We start from the raw sequence: 13,016 nt of genomic DNA, 5'->3' as shown, positions 1-13,016 counted from the left end.
CGCCTTGAAGGAGTCCCACAGGTCCTAATCTTGCTCAGCGGCGCAAGGTCTTATGACAGTGTGGAAGCACCAGCTTCTGCTCTCAAACAGCTCGGAGTGCTGATCTTTGCCATCGGTACCAGAAGCTCTGATAGCAGAGATTTAAGGAAGATAGCCCACGATCCCAGATCTGTTGTTTCTGTGACTGATTTCACAGAGCTTCCCTCTGTCATGAGCAGGGTACTAAGTGCTCTGTCCATGAAACCAACACTTACTGGTAAGGAAGATCTTTATCACAAGTTTTTTTCCACCAGCAATCTTCAGGATGAGAATGAATAAATGAAATAACAATACAATGTCTCCTTTTTGAAATCTTTTGATAATATTTAAATCTTTTCCCTGGCCATACCTCTTTCCTCTTCTAAATTAGGTTTAAATTCAACTATTTTGTATCTTTCCAAAGAATCCGAGTCCGGAATGTTTTTTGCTTATATGAGCTTGTTTTACCTTCATGTTTCATGTGAACTGCCTCAGTTGTGCCTCTGTAGGCTTTCAGAATTTCACACTGATGCCAGTGCACCACTCTGAGTGTGCGTGTGTTTGGAGAGGCGAAGCATGATGCCCATTCATTCATTCCTAAGTGATCTAAACTAATCAGCAGCTCTTGCTTGAACTGTTTCTATTTGTATTGTTTGAGGCACTGGTGCACCGTGCCCCTATATGGAGCGCCAAGAGCAGACATGTCCAGCTCTGGGCCTGGAGGGCCACTGTCCTGCCTGTTTTCCCGCTCTCCCGCCTGCAACACACCTGATTCAGACTATCAGTTCATCAGCCAGCTCTGAAGCAGCATGAGAACGATCCTGATGATTTGAATCAGGTGTGTTGCTCCCGGGAGAGCTGGCAAACAGGCAGGACAGTGGCCCTTGAGGACCGACTTTGGACACCCCTGGCCTTGAGTGTGCACTGGCACTCGTTTTTCGTGCACTCTGAATAACCGAACAGCGCATTTCAACAATGCTGTGCATTTCTGAATGTTCTCAGTGAACAACTGCGTGATCTTAGTGTATTTCGAATCGCACCTTTTTGTATTGGATGTAGACTAGTTTGCACATTCTTTATCTGTTGTTCTTGTGGTCTTACAGTCGTAATTGCTGATTGCTCACACACATTGAGTTAGTCAACTGAAGTTATCTGTTCCAGTTTTATGTAGCAGTGTTCATGCTAATGATGACCTCTTTTTGTTACCACAACCAACCAAATATCAAAAAACTATTTGATATCAACTCCACAGCTGTTGTCTGTTTCATTTCAGGAGTAATGTAACTGCTTCTGGGAGGCTTGAGACAAGCATTTTTATTTCATATTTCAGAAAAAAAATTAACTAACATCCGATGTTCCTGTTTCCTTAGCCGAGTCACAAGGCCCCCGGAGGGACATAGTCTTCGTCATCGATGGATCTGATGGCATTGGAAGGGATTTCCCTATCATCCAGGAGTTCATCCGTAAGGTCGTGGAGAATCTGAACGTGGGCGAAAATAAGATCCGAATCGGTGTGCTCCAGTTTGCCGATTATCCGCAGGCTGACATGTATCTCAACACACATCCAACCAAAGAAGACGTGTTGAATGCTGTCAGGGGATTAAGGCAGCGGGGAGGAAGAGGGCGTAACCTGGGTCAGGCTTTACAATTTGTCAATGAGGATATGCTGACAGCTGCACGAGGTAGCAGGAAACAAGAGGGTGTCCCTCAGTTTTTGGTTGTCGTCTCCAGTGGGTCTCCAACAGATGACATCAATCGTCCGGCATCTACCCTCAAACGATCAAGAGTTATTCCATTCAGCATTGGAACCAGGGATATGAAGCCTAAGGATTTGCAAATCGTGTCCTTTGTACCTAACTTTGCCTACACTGTAGATGATCTTCCAAGCTTGGATACAGTCCAGGAAAACGTAATCAATAGGCTTACAGAATTATCCGACGATGACATCGCCAGGATCATCCCGCAATTCCCAGTCATTGAAGGTAGCTTTTTATTTTACTACACTAAAGTGAAATTAATTGTCATACTGTTTGGTTATACTGTGGACCACCACGAATAGCGAAAATCTGCGTAAAATTGATGGTCATTGACATTTTTATCCCGTACCCCAAAAAATCTTCAGGAAAAGGCTGACAAATATTGACGATATGTTTTCTCCCCCAAATGGTGGAAATTGGAAAAAAAATCCACCCCACCAAAACAATGGAATGCTCTTGTTTTAATGCTGAACCTCTTGTAAGCAGGGATCAATTGTATGTCAATAATTAGCTCATGTTGCAAAATATATCACCAATTATACCTCATTTCCACGGATTCTCTTTTTACAGAAATCGTTCCAAGCACAGGTGGAGAAAAGAGGGATGTTGTGTTTCTCATCGACGGCTCGAATGCAGCACGAAATGACTTCCCTTCCATTCGTGAAATGATCAAAAGAGTTGTAGAGAGGTTAGATGTTGGACTGGATAAAGTCAGAATTTCTGTAGTACAGTACAGCGACGACGCAAAAGTAGAATTCCTCCTCAATGAATTTTCCACTAAAAATGAAGTACGCCAGGCTGTAACGCAACTCCGAAACAGAGGAGGAAGTCGTCTGAACACAGGACGTGCTCTTGAGTGGGTCTCTCGAAACATCTACCAGCGGTCCGCCGGAAGTCGCATCGAAGACGGAGTGCCTCAGTTTTTGATTGTAGTTACTGGTGGAAGCTCTACGGATGATGTTACGACTCCCGCAGACCAACTTAAGAGAAGCCATGTTGCACCAATCGCCATCGGTTCAAGGAATTCAGACCCGGATGAGCTGAGGAAAATTTCCTTGAAGCCTGAACTTGCATACACAGTTGAAACTTTCCAGGAGCTTCCAGCCGTGGAGCAGCAGCTCATTGATTCAGTCAAAACAATATCCGCTACTGATATCATCGAAAGCTATCGCCCTCCGGATGAGCCCTTAGGTAAGATGTGGATATTTAATAGACTTTGCTGGAATAGATAACTAAAAATGATCGTTTTATTGCTCTTTGCAGAAGTGTTAGACGTTGGGCGAAAGGACATCATTTTCCTCATTGATGGCTCAGACAACACAGGTGTAACGGGTATCGCTCACATCCGTGACTTTATCTTGAATCTCATCCGGCAACTCGACGTGCAACCTGACCAAGTGCGCGTGGCCCTCGTCCAGTATGCGGACCGAGTCAAACCGGAGTTTTCGCTCAATTCGTACAACGCCAAGCCAGACGTTATCACGGCCGTTAGAAAACTCCGTCAAATGGGCGGCCGCTCCTCCAACCTGGCTGATGCTATTGAATATGTCATACAGAATGAGTTAAAGCCCTCTGCCGGTGTCCGTCCTCTGGAGGCCTCCCAGCATCTTGTGGTTCTCACAGGAGGACGTTCCCCGCAAGATGTGTCTATCTATGGGCCTTTGCTTAAGGGATCCAGAGTTAACTGTATTGGTATTGGAGCAAGTGGAGCAGACACAAGGCAGCTTGCCCAAATTGCTAAGTCACCAGAAGATGTCCTTCAGGTTCCTACGTTCCCTGGCCTGCCAGCAATCAACGACAGATTGGTGGCAAGACTGAAAGGGAAGATCATTGACGATACCACCCCAGAGGAGATTCCCAGTGAGTGTTATGGAAATGGAGACAGTATTAGCGTATGTTGTAGCAGCTAATGAAACACCCTTTTCCCTTCTCTATCTCATCTCATCCTAGCACAAGGCCTGCCTGCACCCAAGAAGGCTGATATCGTGTTTTTGGTGGATGGCTCCATAAACCTGGGCAGAGAAAATTTCAATAAAGTCATGGCATTTGTCGCCGAACTAATAGATCTCTTCTACACCGACAGAGACAACCTGAGGATTGGACTGGCGCATTACGGCACTGACGTATCGGATGTGTTCTTCCTCAACACCTACAAAAATAAGCCAGATATTATTAGTGCCATTGAGCGTGCAGATTATCCAGGGGGCCGTAGAACCAACACAGGGGCGGCCATTCGACACATACAAAATGTTCAATTTTCCAAAGAAAAGGGCAGTCGTAAAGATGAAGGCACTCCTCAGATCCTCATGGTTATCACAGGAGGACCATCTTCTGATGACAGCAAATCAGCGATACTTAACTTAAAGAATAGCGGCGTGAGAGTCTTTGCCGTTGGAGTGGGTGACGCTGACAATGAGTTGGAAACAATCGCCAGTGACTCCTCCACTGTGGCCAGAGCCAGAACCATCCAAGAGCTCTCCGAGCTCAATGAGCAAATACTGGGGACGTTAGATGACGAAGTAAAGGGCAAGCTGTGCGTTGGTGTACAGGAAGCTCCCAAAGGTAAGAAACGTTACGGCATTATTTTGTCACGATAATGATAGATAAAATATCTCAATAAACTGACAGAAGGCCAGATATTTTCAGTAAAAAACATTTTTTTTAAAACCCACAAAAATTGTTGCTATCAACTGGATATTTCCATGGGAAACAAACCGTGATACAACTAATAATATAATCATTCATAGTACAGCATAGAATCAACCACAAGAGCATAAATTACAAAGAGAAGCATTGAGGTGCAATTCAAAGAAATTCTTCTGGAAAGTAACGCCTGCGATGGAAGGCGGATTACTGTGGTCACAATCTGAACAAAGCGTAATTGGATAAGGAAACATATGGATAATAATATAAAACAGTGTGTCCAATGTATGTACCATAGGTATATCCATTATGTTGATTGTCAATGTCATGTGTATAACCTTTAGGCAAAGGCGAAACTGACGCGTTGTTAAATCCATGAATAGTGAACAGTATAAAAGATGATAATGGACTAAATTGTTGGTGTTTGGTATGACAATTTGTCTTTTCTAGCTTGCAACCTCGAGGTGTTAGTGGGCTTCGACGTTTCTGCCCAAAACATATTCAGTGCGCAAACCAACCTCCTGAACAAGATGGCTGCCATTCTGCAGAGGATCGCCAAAATGTCGACCGTCAGCTGTTCATCGGGGCAAATTCCATCCATTCAAATCGGCATGCTCGCCATCGATTCCACCGGCCAGCCAGTCCAGGTGGACTTCTCGGACAATGCCGACAAGCTCTTGGATGCCTTTAGAGCCCTTCGTGCTCGCGGCCCCTTCGTTCTCAGTGGCAAGACCATCTCGGCTTACACTGACAGATTCAGAAACAGACAAGATGATACTGTCAAGGTGAGTTTATGAGACACACGGCTTCCTGTCAGTACTGCCAAACCCCGGTTCACAAACTTCAAGCCTTCAGACTCACTTTGCGAACCAAAATCATTTTCCCGTTTACATAATAGGAGGTACAATTATTCACCAGCCCCAATACCACGTAATGTTTTAATTTTTTTTCAATTGATTTAGTTGAGAAGAAACACACAAATCTAACCATTATTGCCTGTCGATGTCACAGGTGGTAGTTTCAGCCAAACCTATGGTAGCCATAGAGGGGGCAAAAAAATAAAAATAGTACCTGTCTGTGAAGTACGGAGTGGGCAGAGAAAACAATGTTTAAGCGGGAATGTCAAGATTGCTCGCAAACGCAGTTTGTGAACCGAAGCAAGAAAGATGGTTTGAAAGACTTGATTTTGTGAACAGGGGCATCAGTCAGCTAATTTCTGACTGGATTTAAAGTAATGAAGTTTGAGTGTAATCGTTTCATTCCAGGTTGTTATTCATCTGACTGATGGTATTGATGCACCCTATTCTGAAATGAAAAGGCGAGTGGACGAGCTCCGGCAATCAGGTGACTGATCAAATCTGTAGTGCAGAAATCTGTAATGCACTCGCGCAGGAGTCTTCAATCCGAGGGCCACTGTCTTGCATATTTTCCAATCTTAAATGTACTTAAGTCATGTGAAAGGGGTAAAACTATTTTCCACCCATCGCGGGGGGTTATGTTCCTTCCCAACCCGCGATGACCGAGGGTTGACTGGAATGACAAAAGACAAATATTTCCATCTACAACTAGGAGTCAACAGTTTGATCCTGGTTGGGCTCGAACGAGTGCCAAGGTTTGAAGACGCTGCGTTGTTGGAATTTGGCCGTGGCTTCAGGTACACCAGACCCCTACGACTCAACATCCTCGACTTGGACTACGAGCTCATGGAGGAATTGGTAAGTGGACAATTTCAATGTGCAGAACAATACAAAATACTGCATATTCACAAAGACAATATGTCTCCTTCACGTTACTTAGGACAATATTGCAGAGAGGGAATGCTGTGGAGTGCCGTGCAAATGTACAGGCACAAGGGGGGACCGAGGCTCCATCGGAGTTTCAGGACCTAAGGTAATCATTGGCCAAAATTTGAGATCAAAATACCCTAAAAAGTACGTAAAACTGCTGATAATTGAATGTTGTTGTTTTTTTTTTTGTTTTTCTTAGGGTCGTCCAGGTGGTCCAGGAAGCCAAGGACATCCTGGTGATGAAGGTGGACCGGTACGCTTATTTTCGGTCCCTTTCTGTCTGTGTTTCCAAAAAAACACTTACTAGACTCGTATATTGGATCATATTGCATTCATTCGGTTTTCATGAATGATTTCATTTCTTTATTGTCATGCGTTAACAGAGTTTTGTGGTAACTATCTGATAACAGGGAGAACGAGGTCCTCCTGGCGTGAATGGGACTCAAGGTTTCCAGGGCTGTCCTGGACAGAGAGGTTTCAAGGTAAAGGAAATGATCAAGTCACTGATTGTACACATTTCCGGTGAATTAGGGCGCTCTTTAATTTGCTTCATCGTTATTAAATTTTTGCTTAACATGCTATGTTGTGGGCTTTCTCAGACGATTGCTTATGAAAATGGCTCTGAATTGTTTTAAAGTAGAGCCGTCGGTATTCTGTTTTGAGGCATCCATTTTCGGGTGCGAATGCACTCCTCAAATTGTTACGTCAAATCCTAGACCAGATTAGATTGATATTTTGTTTGTTTCCCTAAACCTGAACCTCATACCCTAAACAGATGGGCGATGCTAAAATGCAAAACAGTTCAGTTTTCCTTATAGCACATGGGTGGCGCAGGTTAAATTTTGATGACATGCCCTCCAAGGGCCTTTTTTGATCGCTCTTTTGTTTTTCCATTTATGTATGTGACGAGTGTGGCAATTTTACAGCTCCACATCACTGACACACAGATGTTCTTTTTATTCCAACACTGCAACACAATATGGCGGCAACAATGGTGACGATTATCACTTTGCATTCCTGGTAGTCCTCTGTTAAATTGAACTCTCACTGACAAACAAAATTTTGTCCCTAATCTTATAAGAAGACAAAATACGCAGCATGTGTATGGTGTTTTTAACGAACGCATTATGGTGGAAATGAAAGGATCATCCATTTTTGCAACGATTCACAACTCGTTTACAGAGTGTCATTGAACACACCACAAGCGGCAGAGGCCTGACTGCGTAAAACAAAACCCGAATGGCGGCCGCGGTGAACTGCGGGCTCGCGCCACTAAAATAGTTGAACGAATAATAACTAAACAGGTGAACAGCAAGATAGAGCAACATTGACATCAGATAAACATGACATCCAATACAGTATGGCGGGAGCAATGGTGAAGCCGCTTTCGGTTTCGGACTTTCATAACGACACAGAAAGCAATGTGGGCTCGGAACAATTAAAGGGGAACTACTCGGGCACACCACACAGCAGTGTAAGAAAAAAGGAATTGAAATATTGAAATACGAATAAATCCGGACAACCAACGAGATGCGACTCACCACTGCGCATTGCTCATCGGCGCTCTGACTGACTCTACGGCGGGAAGCAGGTTTCACACTGTGTGCTGTTGCGTCACCTCCGCCATAATTGAATATACTGTAGTATAATACGTATCACTCCGTGACATATACACATACTATATAATCACAGAATGACGTCAACTATGCTAACCCGCTAACTTTGATTTTTGACACTTTCCTCAGGGTTCTCGGGGATACTCTGGAGAAAAGGTGACTTCATTTCCTATTAAATTCACATCGTGAGACTGAGCTACTGGGAATTTCTTTTTTTTAAACAAATGCTAACGTGTCACAGGGTGAATCTGGAGAAATTGGTCTGGACGGCATTAACGGCGAAGAGGTATGGGCGTCTTTTAAAATGTACTCACAGAATCGTGTTGTTACATGGATAGGATTGAATACATTTGCATATCTGCGGCGGGGGGGTGTTCTCAGGGCAAAAGTGGAGTGGCCGGGCCCTCAGGAGACAGAGGACATCCTGGCAGAAGAGTGAGTAAAGCATTTCTTTGGTTATGATTATTTCCCAGGCAGTATTTTCCCATCTGACGTGTTTGGCTTTCAATCTTCCAGGGTCCTAAAGGCATCAAAGGCCAAGCAGGAGACCGAGGAGAAATGGGAATCAGAGGAGACCCTGTGAGTTTCGTGCACATTTGCTGTATTGGAACCATTCGGCGTGTCCATTTGTGAAAATAAAATAAAGATTACGCCTATTGATTGTGATATTTCTGTCTTAATAGGGCGCGAGTGGAAAGGATAACGCCCAACCTGGACCCAAGGGAGACCCCGGTGATGCCGGACCAGCGGTAATCTCTCCCGTTGCATACAGTGTAGAGAAATAGAATTCATTGCATAAGAAACGTAATACATTCTAACAATACGGGGGGGATCTAGTATGAAACCGCATTTACAAACTGTCAGTAACCCCAAACACACACACACATGACCAAACATCCACAAAAACCTTAAACCACTCACACCCATAAACACAAATCGAGCACACACACATGACATAGCAAACACTCACACCAAATACTAACGTAACTTAAAAACGAACGTTAAAAAAAATGCACAGTCTATAGAGTGGATATAACACATGTTGACTTTAGTGTGACTGTTGTGTGTTGTTGACTTCCAGGGCGAGCCCGGCGAGGACGGAAACAAGGGAGGACCCGGAGAGCCAGGAAGAAGGGTAACGTGGTCTACCACTCACTGGCTTTGCCAAATAGCCACTTTGTATTTATGCCGATGTTTTCATTAGGGAGCGGATGGGAGACGAGGCGCACCGGGACAAGCTGTAAGTCTTTTTTTTTCTTTTTTTTTTTAAACACGCTGTGACCAAGGGCAAGGATGTCACCTCATTCCATGACGTGACTGTTTTCAATCAAGGGTAACGCGGGACCGCCTGGAGTTGATGGTGTGACGGGAGAACCTGGAATTGGAGGATCACGAGTAAGTCCTCTTTGCAAATGAAGAGCAGTGTGTAAAATTTGTTTCACGAATCAACACGATATTGGGTGAACGTGTCGATTGTATCAGGACACATTCACACATCTTCAAGGGCCCGCTATTGAGATCGGAAGCGGTATGAAGTGACCGTTGTGGATGTTCGGTGTTGCGGTTTGCATTGACGATACTGTAGCGCTGCGGCATCACGATTGCCTGATTTGTCTTCTTGACTAGGGTCCGGCTGGGCCCAACGGTGCGCCGGGACCCAGAGGAGAAGACGGAAATCCTGGACCCAGGGTAAAAGAGCCTTACTAGATTTTGTTTGGTGTCAAAAATCTATTGTCGACTTATACTGTGCATCCAGAAAGTATCCCCCAAACACACACACACACATTTCTTTTTTGAAGGGTGGGGGGGGGGGCGTCTATCCTATTTTGCACGAAGGCCGTCGTATAAGAAAATGCGGAAAATGTCAATATTTTGCTGCACTGTATATTTAAAAGCAGAACAGCTCGTAAGATCTTTTGTTTCTCTTTGTGGGGGTATTTTTCCTTTGTAGGGTCCTGGGGGAAGCCCGGGCACTGCGGGAGAAAAGGGAAGAAGGGGAGCCGTCGGTCGCAAGGTACACACTGGAACCCGTCTTGGCGTGGCTTTGTGTTCTTTTCCGCGACAGCCTTGTTTAATTTCTAAACGCGCAGGGCCTACGCTTCGCTCTCTCTCATGTTACTCTCATCTATTGAAGGAAAACATGTGAAAAGATAATATCGTGATTCCATTTTTGTACACCTTCCTAAGGGAGACGTTTAACTTTGACTGGTTGTTTTGTTTTTTCCCCCCCTCTCCATCCTGCTCTGTCTCGGGTTGTGTATGTGCGCAGGGAGAGCCCGGAGATCCAGGGATTAAAGGCGTCATCGGACCCCTCGGACTCCGCGGAGAGTCTGTAAGACGGCTTTTATTTTGTATTTGCGATGCTGACGAACGGTGGCAGCCAGCTAAAATGGACGTGTCGCGTTTTCCTCAAAGGGCGAAGATGGCAGAGATGGTTTCGGCACCGCGGGGCCCAAAGGAAGAAGGGCAAGTCCATTTGGCCAATCCCTTTGTTTGCACTTCTAACACACTCTCGGATATTCACTCTTATTATACGACGTCATTTTGGAGATTATGGGACGTAATAAATACATTGGTTTGCATCTCCAGGGTGACGAAGGCTTTCCAGGGTTCCCGGGGCCAAAGGTAAGCAAAACGCCAACTCAGAATATGAGGAAAAAATATTTTCGTTTATATATTACTATTTAAACTATGTACAGTATATAGTTATAAAACTGTTTAGATCGTTTATTTTTTAATGCAATGCATTGTGTTCTGCATCCTGATTGGCTGAGGGACCGGAGACTCATGTCGACAGTCTCCGTGCCTCATCGCTGTCCAGCTTGCCAAATCCCACAATGTCGACGAAACGTTCTGTACAGTATTTCTGACAACGGATCGGTTGTTTGTAAGAAAACGATGACATTTGTGTACCCCAATATATGTAGGACACCTATTCTTTTTCTAACCGTGCAGGGAGAAGCTGGTAACGCAGGAACCAAGGGTGGACCTGGTCTGCGAGGAAATCGTGGACAGAGGGTAAAAACTGCAATAGTTTGCTTTGTGTGATGATTTAATAGATAAATCCATAAACAAATTTGAATACAAAAGTATTGCTTCAGAAGTGTGAAAATATTTTTAAAGATTTAAAAAATGAGAAAAAAGATCACAACAAATACAAAGATTTTTTTTTTTTGTCCCGTTTTAACTCAATATTTGTTCTTTAGTTTGGGCTGAAATTTCACTTTCGGCCACTTGGCGGTGACACGGTAGTCCATATAAAGAAGAGATAACAGGAAGCGTCGGCATCATTTTGCTCGAAGAAACCTTTGACTTTTTTTGTTTGTTTCAAATGCGCAAAACATGTCAGCATCATGTGAATATGATCGCGTCAAGCCAAAATGGAAATCATGACTACATTTCCATAAACCGCCCAGTCCCGCTCGCACTCATTCTATGGTGACATTTACAAGCTGGGATCTATTTCCCGCCAGGGCGTGTCTGGAAATGCCGGAACGCTCGGACAGAAAGGAGAGGTCGGCTATCCGGGGCCTTACGTAAGCAGAGTCCTTCACTTCCACCTCATCCGACAATGTTGATGTTGTCCAAAAGTTAACGTCGCCGTTTGTCCTTTTGGTGCCTCAGGGTCAGAAAGGGCCAAGAGGACCGGGAGTTGTGGTACGAATGCTTCTCGCAACTCATCCCGCTTACTTGAAATCGTGCTGCAGCGTAATATAATGCGCTTGTTTTTGTTTTTTGTCATCAGCAATGTGACCTCGTCAAGAAGATCAGAGACAACTGTCGTAAGTGTCATCCGTTTAAGTTCATCGACGCAAGTCGAAGGGGGCGTTTTGTTTTGATCCCACTCGTCAGCTTTCATAGCAACCTATCTATCATGTGATCTCTTCAAAATACTCAAAGGATCAACAATTATGCTTGTTCTGCGGGGGGGGGGGGGGGGCTGCATTGTCTCATGCAAGTCAGCCACTGCTCACCCCGCCCCCTTCTCCACTGTGAGGTTCAAAGTACACGTGCACTCATTGTCATTTTTGCCCCTTTTGTTCACAGCGTGCTGCTACGGTAAGTCGCAAACCCCGCCGCCGAGTCCAGTGCGGATGGGGAGAATAAATAAATAATGTGTCGGCGGCCTTCTTCAGGCAAGCTGGAGTGCCCCCTGTACCCGACGGAGCTGGCCTTCGTGCTGGACGCGTCCAACGACGTGGGGCGGCCGGCCTTCAACAGCATGCGCGAGGCCACGCTGCGGCTGCTGCGCGGCCTCACCGTGTCGGAGAGCAACTGCCCGCGGGGCGCCCGCGTGGCCCTGGCGCTCTACAACAGCGAGGTGACCACCGAGGTGCGCTTCGCCGACGCGCTGAAGAAGCGGGCGCTGCTGCGGCACATGGAGGGCCTGCAGACGCTGCAGACCAACAAACGGCGCAGCCTGGAGACGGCCATGAGCTTCGTGGCGCACAACACCTTCAAGAGGGTGCGCAGCGGCTTCCTGGTCAGGAAGGTGGCCGTCTTCTTCGTGGGCGGCTCGGTGGCCAACGCCCAGGCGGTCACCAACGCCGCCATGCGCCTCCACGACACCGGCGTCGCCACCTTGTTCCTGGTCAAGAGCGACGACAGGGCGCTCGCCAGAGCTTTGCAGGTAATGCCGATGCCTCGGCGAGGTCGCTGAGCCGGGCCGCGACACTTGTGCATTTTCCTTCGCTTTGGGGTAGGTGGGGGTTTTTTTTGGCTTGGTTTTAGGTTTTTTTTGGTTTGTTTTGTTATTTGGGGGTGAGGGGCAGTCTTTTCTTTGGTTTTCAGGGGTGGGAGGGGGCGTTGGATTTGTGTTTGGTTTGGTATTTTGCTTTGGGGATTTTGTTTTAGTTTGTGAATGTGTCCGAGTTCAGAACTAAGCAGTCGCCTTCAAACTCCCGTTGCACTCCCCTGCCACCATTTAAGCTGCTCTAATGAACCCCAATCCAAGTTCCGATGTTCTAGGAGGCTTTTCCTGACATTGGTTTGCTTAAAATTTTTGACATCCAAAAGAATCAATACACAAGTTTATTCTGATCTTTCTTCCATCTGACAGAAAAGGCATTTATTTGCTCTGCCTGTCGCTATGTGCCACTGTCATAGATAGATGACCGAGGAAATTGCCTATTTTTTATGCTTTTTTTCGGAAACGCCCTCCCAGATCTCACCAAAGCTGCATCTTGATAGGAAAT

The 13,016-nt window shown here is 45.6% G+C and overlaps 2 protein-coding genes across 5 annotated transcripts in view; one reads left to right on the top strand and one right to left on the bottom strand.

Annotated features, from left to right (window-relative positions):
- Positions 1-13,016, bottom strand: part of mlphb (melanophilin b) — a 90,048-nt gene that overhangs the window by 69,113 nt on the left and 7,919 nt on the right. For 2 of the 4 annotated variants that reach the window (XM_086123999.1, XM_086123996.1), the window contains exon 1: positions 4,937-5,085. The exons of 1 other annotated variant lie outside the window; for it this stretch is intronic. The gene's annotated coding sequence lies outside the window, so the exon portion shown is untranslated. Of the gene's footprint in view, positions 1-4,936; positions 5,086-13,016 lie in introns of those variants that run through there. One more of the 4 variants, XM_086123998.1, reaches the window with a different exon arrangement.
- col6a3 (collagen, type VI, alpha 3) overlaps positions 1-13,016 on the top strand; it is a 55,860-nt gene that overhangs the window by 39,006 nt on the left and 3,838 nt on the right. Inside the window, exons 27-56 of the mRNA XM_086124005.1 lie at positions 199-256; positions 1,389-2,000; positions 2,346-2,966; positions 3,039-3,635; positions 3,726-4,337; positions 4,869-5,203; positions 5,684-5,762; positions 5,988-6,133; positions 6,216-6,308; positions 6,405-6,458; positions 6,616-6,687; positions 7,951-7,977; positions 8,063-8,107; positions 8,203-8,256; positions 8,338-8,400; positions 8,505-8,570; positions 8,903-8,956; positions 9,026-9,061; positions 9,154-9,216; positions 9,448-9,510; positions 9,773-9,835; positions 10,091-10,153; positions 10,237-10,287; positions 10,411-10,446; positions 10,777-10,839; positions 11,295-11,357; positions 11,446-11,478; positions 11,567-11,603; positions 11,869-11,880; positions 11,958-12,451. Of these exons, the coding sequence (XP_085980131.1) occupies positions 199-256; positions 1,389-2,000; positions 2,346-2,966; positions 3,039-3,635; positions 3,726-4,337; positions 4,869-5,203; positions 5,684-5,762; positions 5,988-6,133; positions 6,216-6,308; positions 6,405-6,458; positions 6,616-6,687; positions 7,951-7,977; positions 8,063-8,107; positions 8,203-8,256; positions 8,338-8,400; positions 8,505-8,570; positions 8,903-8,956; positions 9,026-9,061; positions 9,154-9,216; positions 9,448-9,510; positions 9,773-9,835; positions 10,091-10,153; positions 10,237-10,287; positions 10,411-10,446; positions 10,777-10,839; positions 11,295-11,357; positions 11,446-11,478; positions 11,567-11,603; positions 11,869-11,880; positions 11,958-12,451 (4,665 nt within the window). The remainder of the gene's footprint in view (positions 1-198; positions 257-1,388; positions 2,001-2,345; positions 2,967-3,038; positions 3,636-3,725; positions 4,338-4,868; positions 5,204-5,683; positions 5,763-5,987; positions 6,134-6,215; positions 6,309-6,404; positions 6,459-6,615; positions 6,688-7,950; positions 7,978-8,062; positions 8,108-8,202; positions 8,257-8,337; positions 8,401-8,504; positions 8,571-8,902; positions 8,957-9,025; positions 9,062-9,153; positions 9,217-9,447; positions 9,511-9,772; positions 9,836-10,090; positions 10,154-10,236; positions 10,288-10,410; positions 10,447-10,776; positions 10,840-11,294; positions 11,358-11,445; positions 11,479-11,566; positions 11,604-11,868; positions 11,881-11,957; positions 12,452-13,016) is intronic.

This window comes from Hippocampus guttulatus, chromosome 11, assembly GCF_054856545.1.
Source record: "Hippocampus guttulatus isolate MCC_2025c chromosome 11, RoL_Hgut_1.0, whole genome shotgun sequence".
NCBI classification, from domain to species: Eukaryota; Metazoa; Chordata; class Actinopteri; order Syngnathiformes; family Syngnathidae; genus Hippocampus; species Hippocampus guttulatus.
This window is presented reverse-complemented; position numbering and strand designations above follow the sequence as displayed.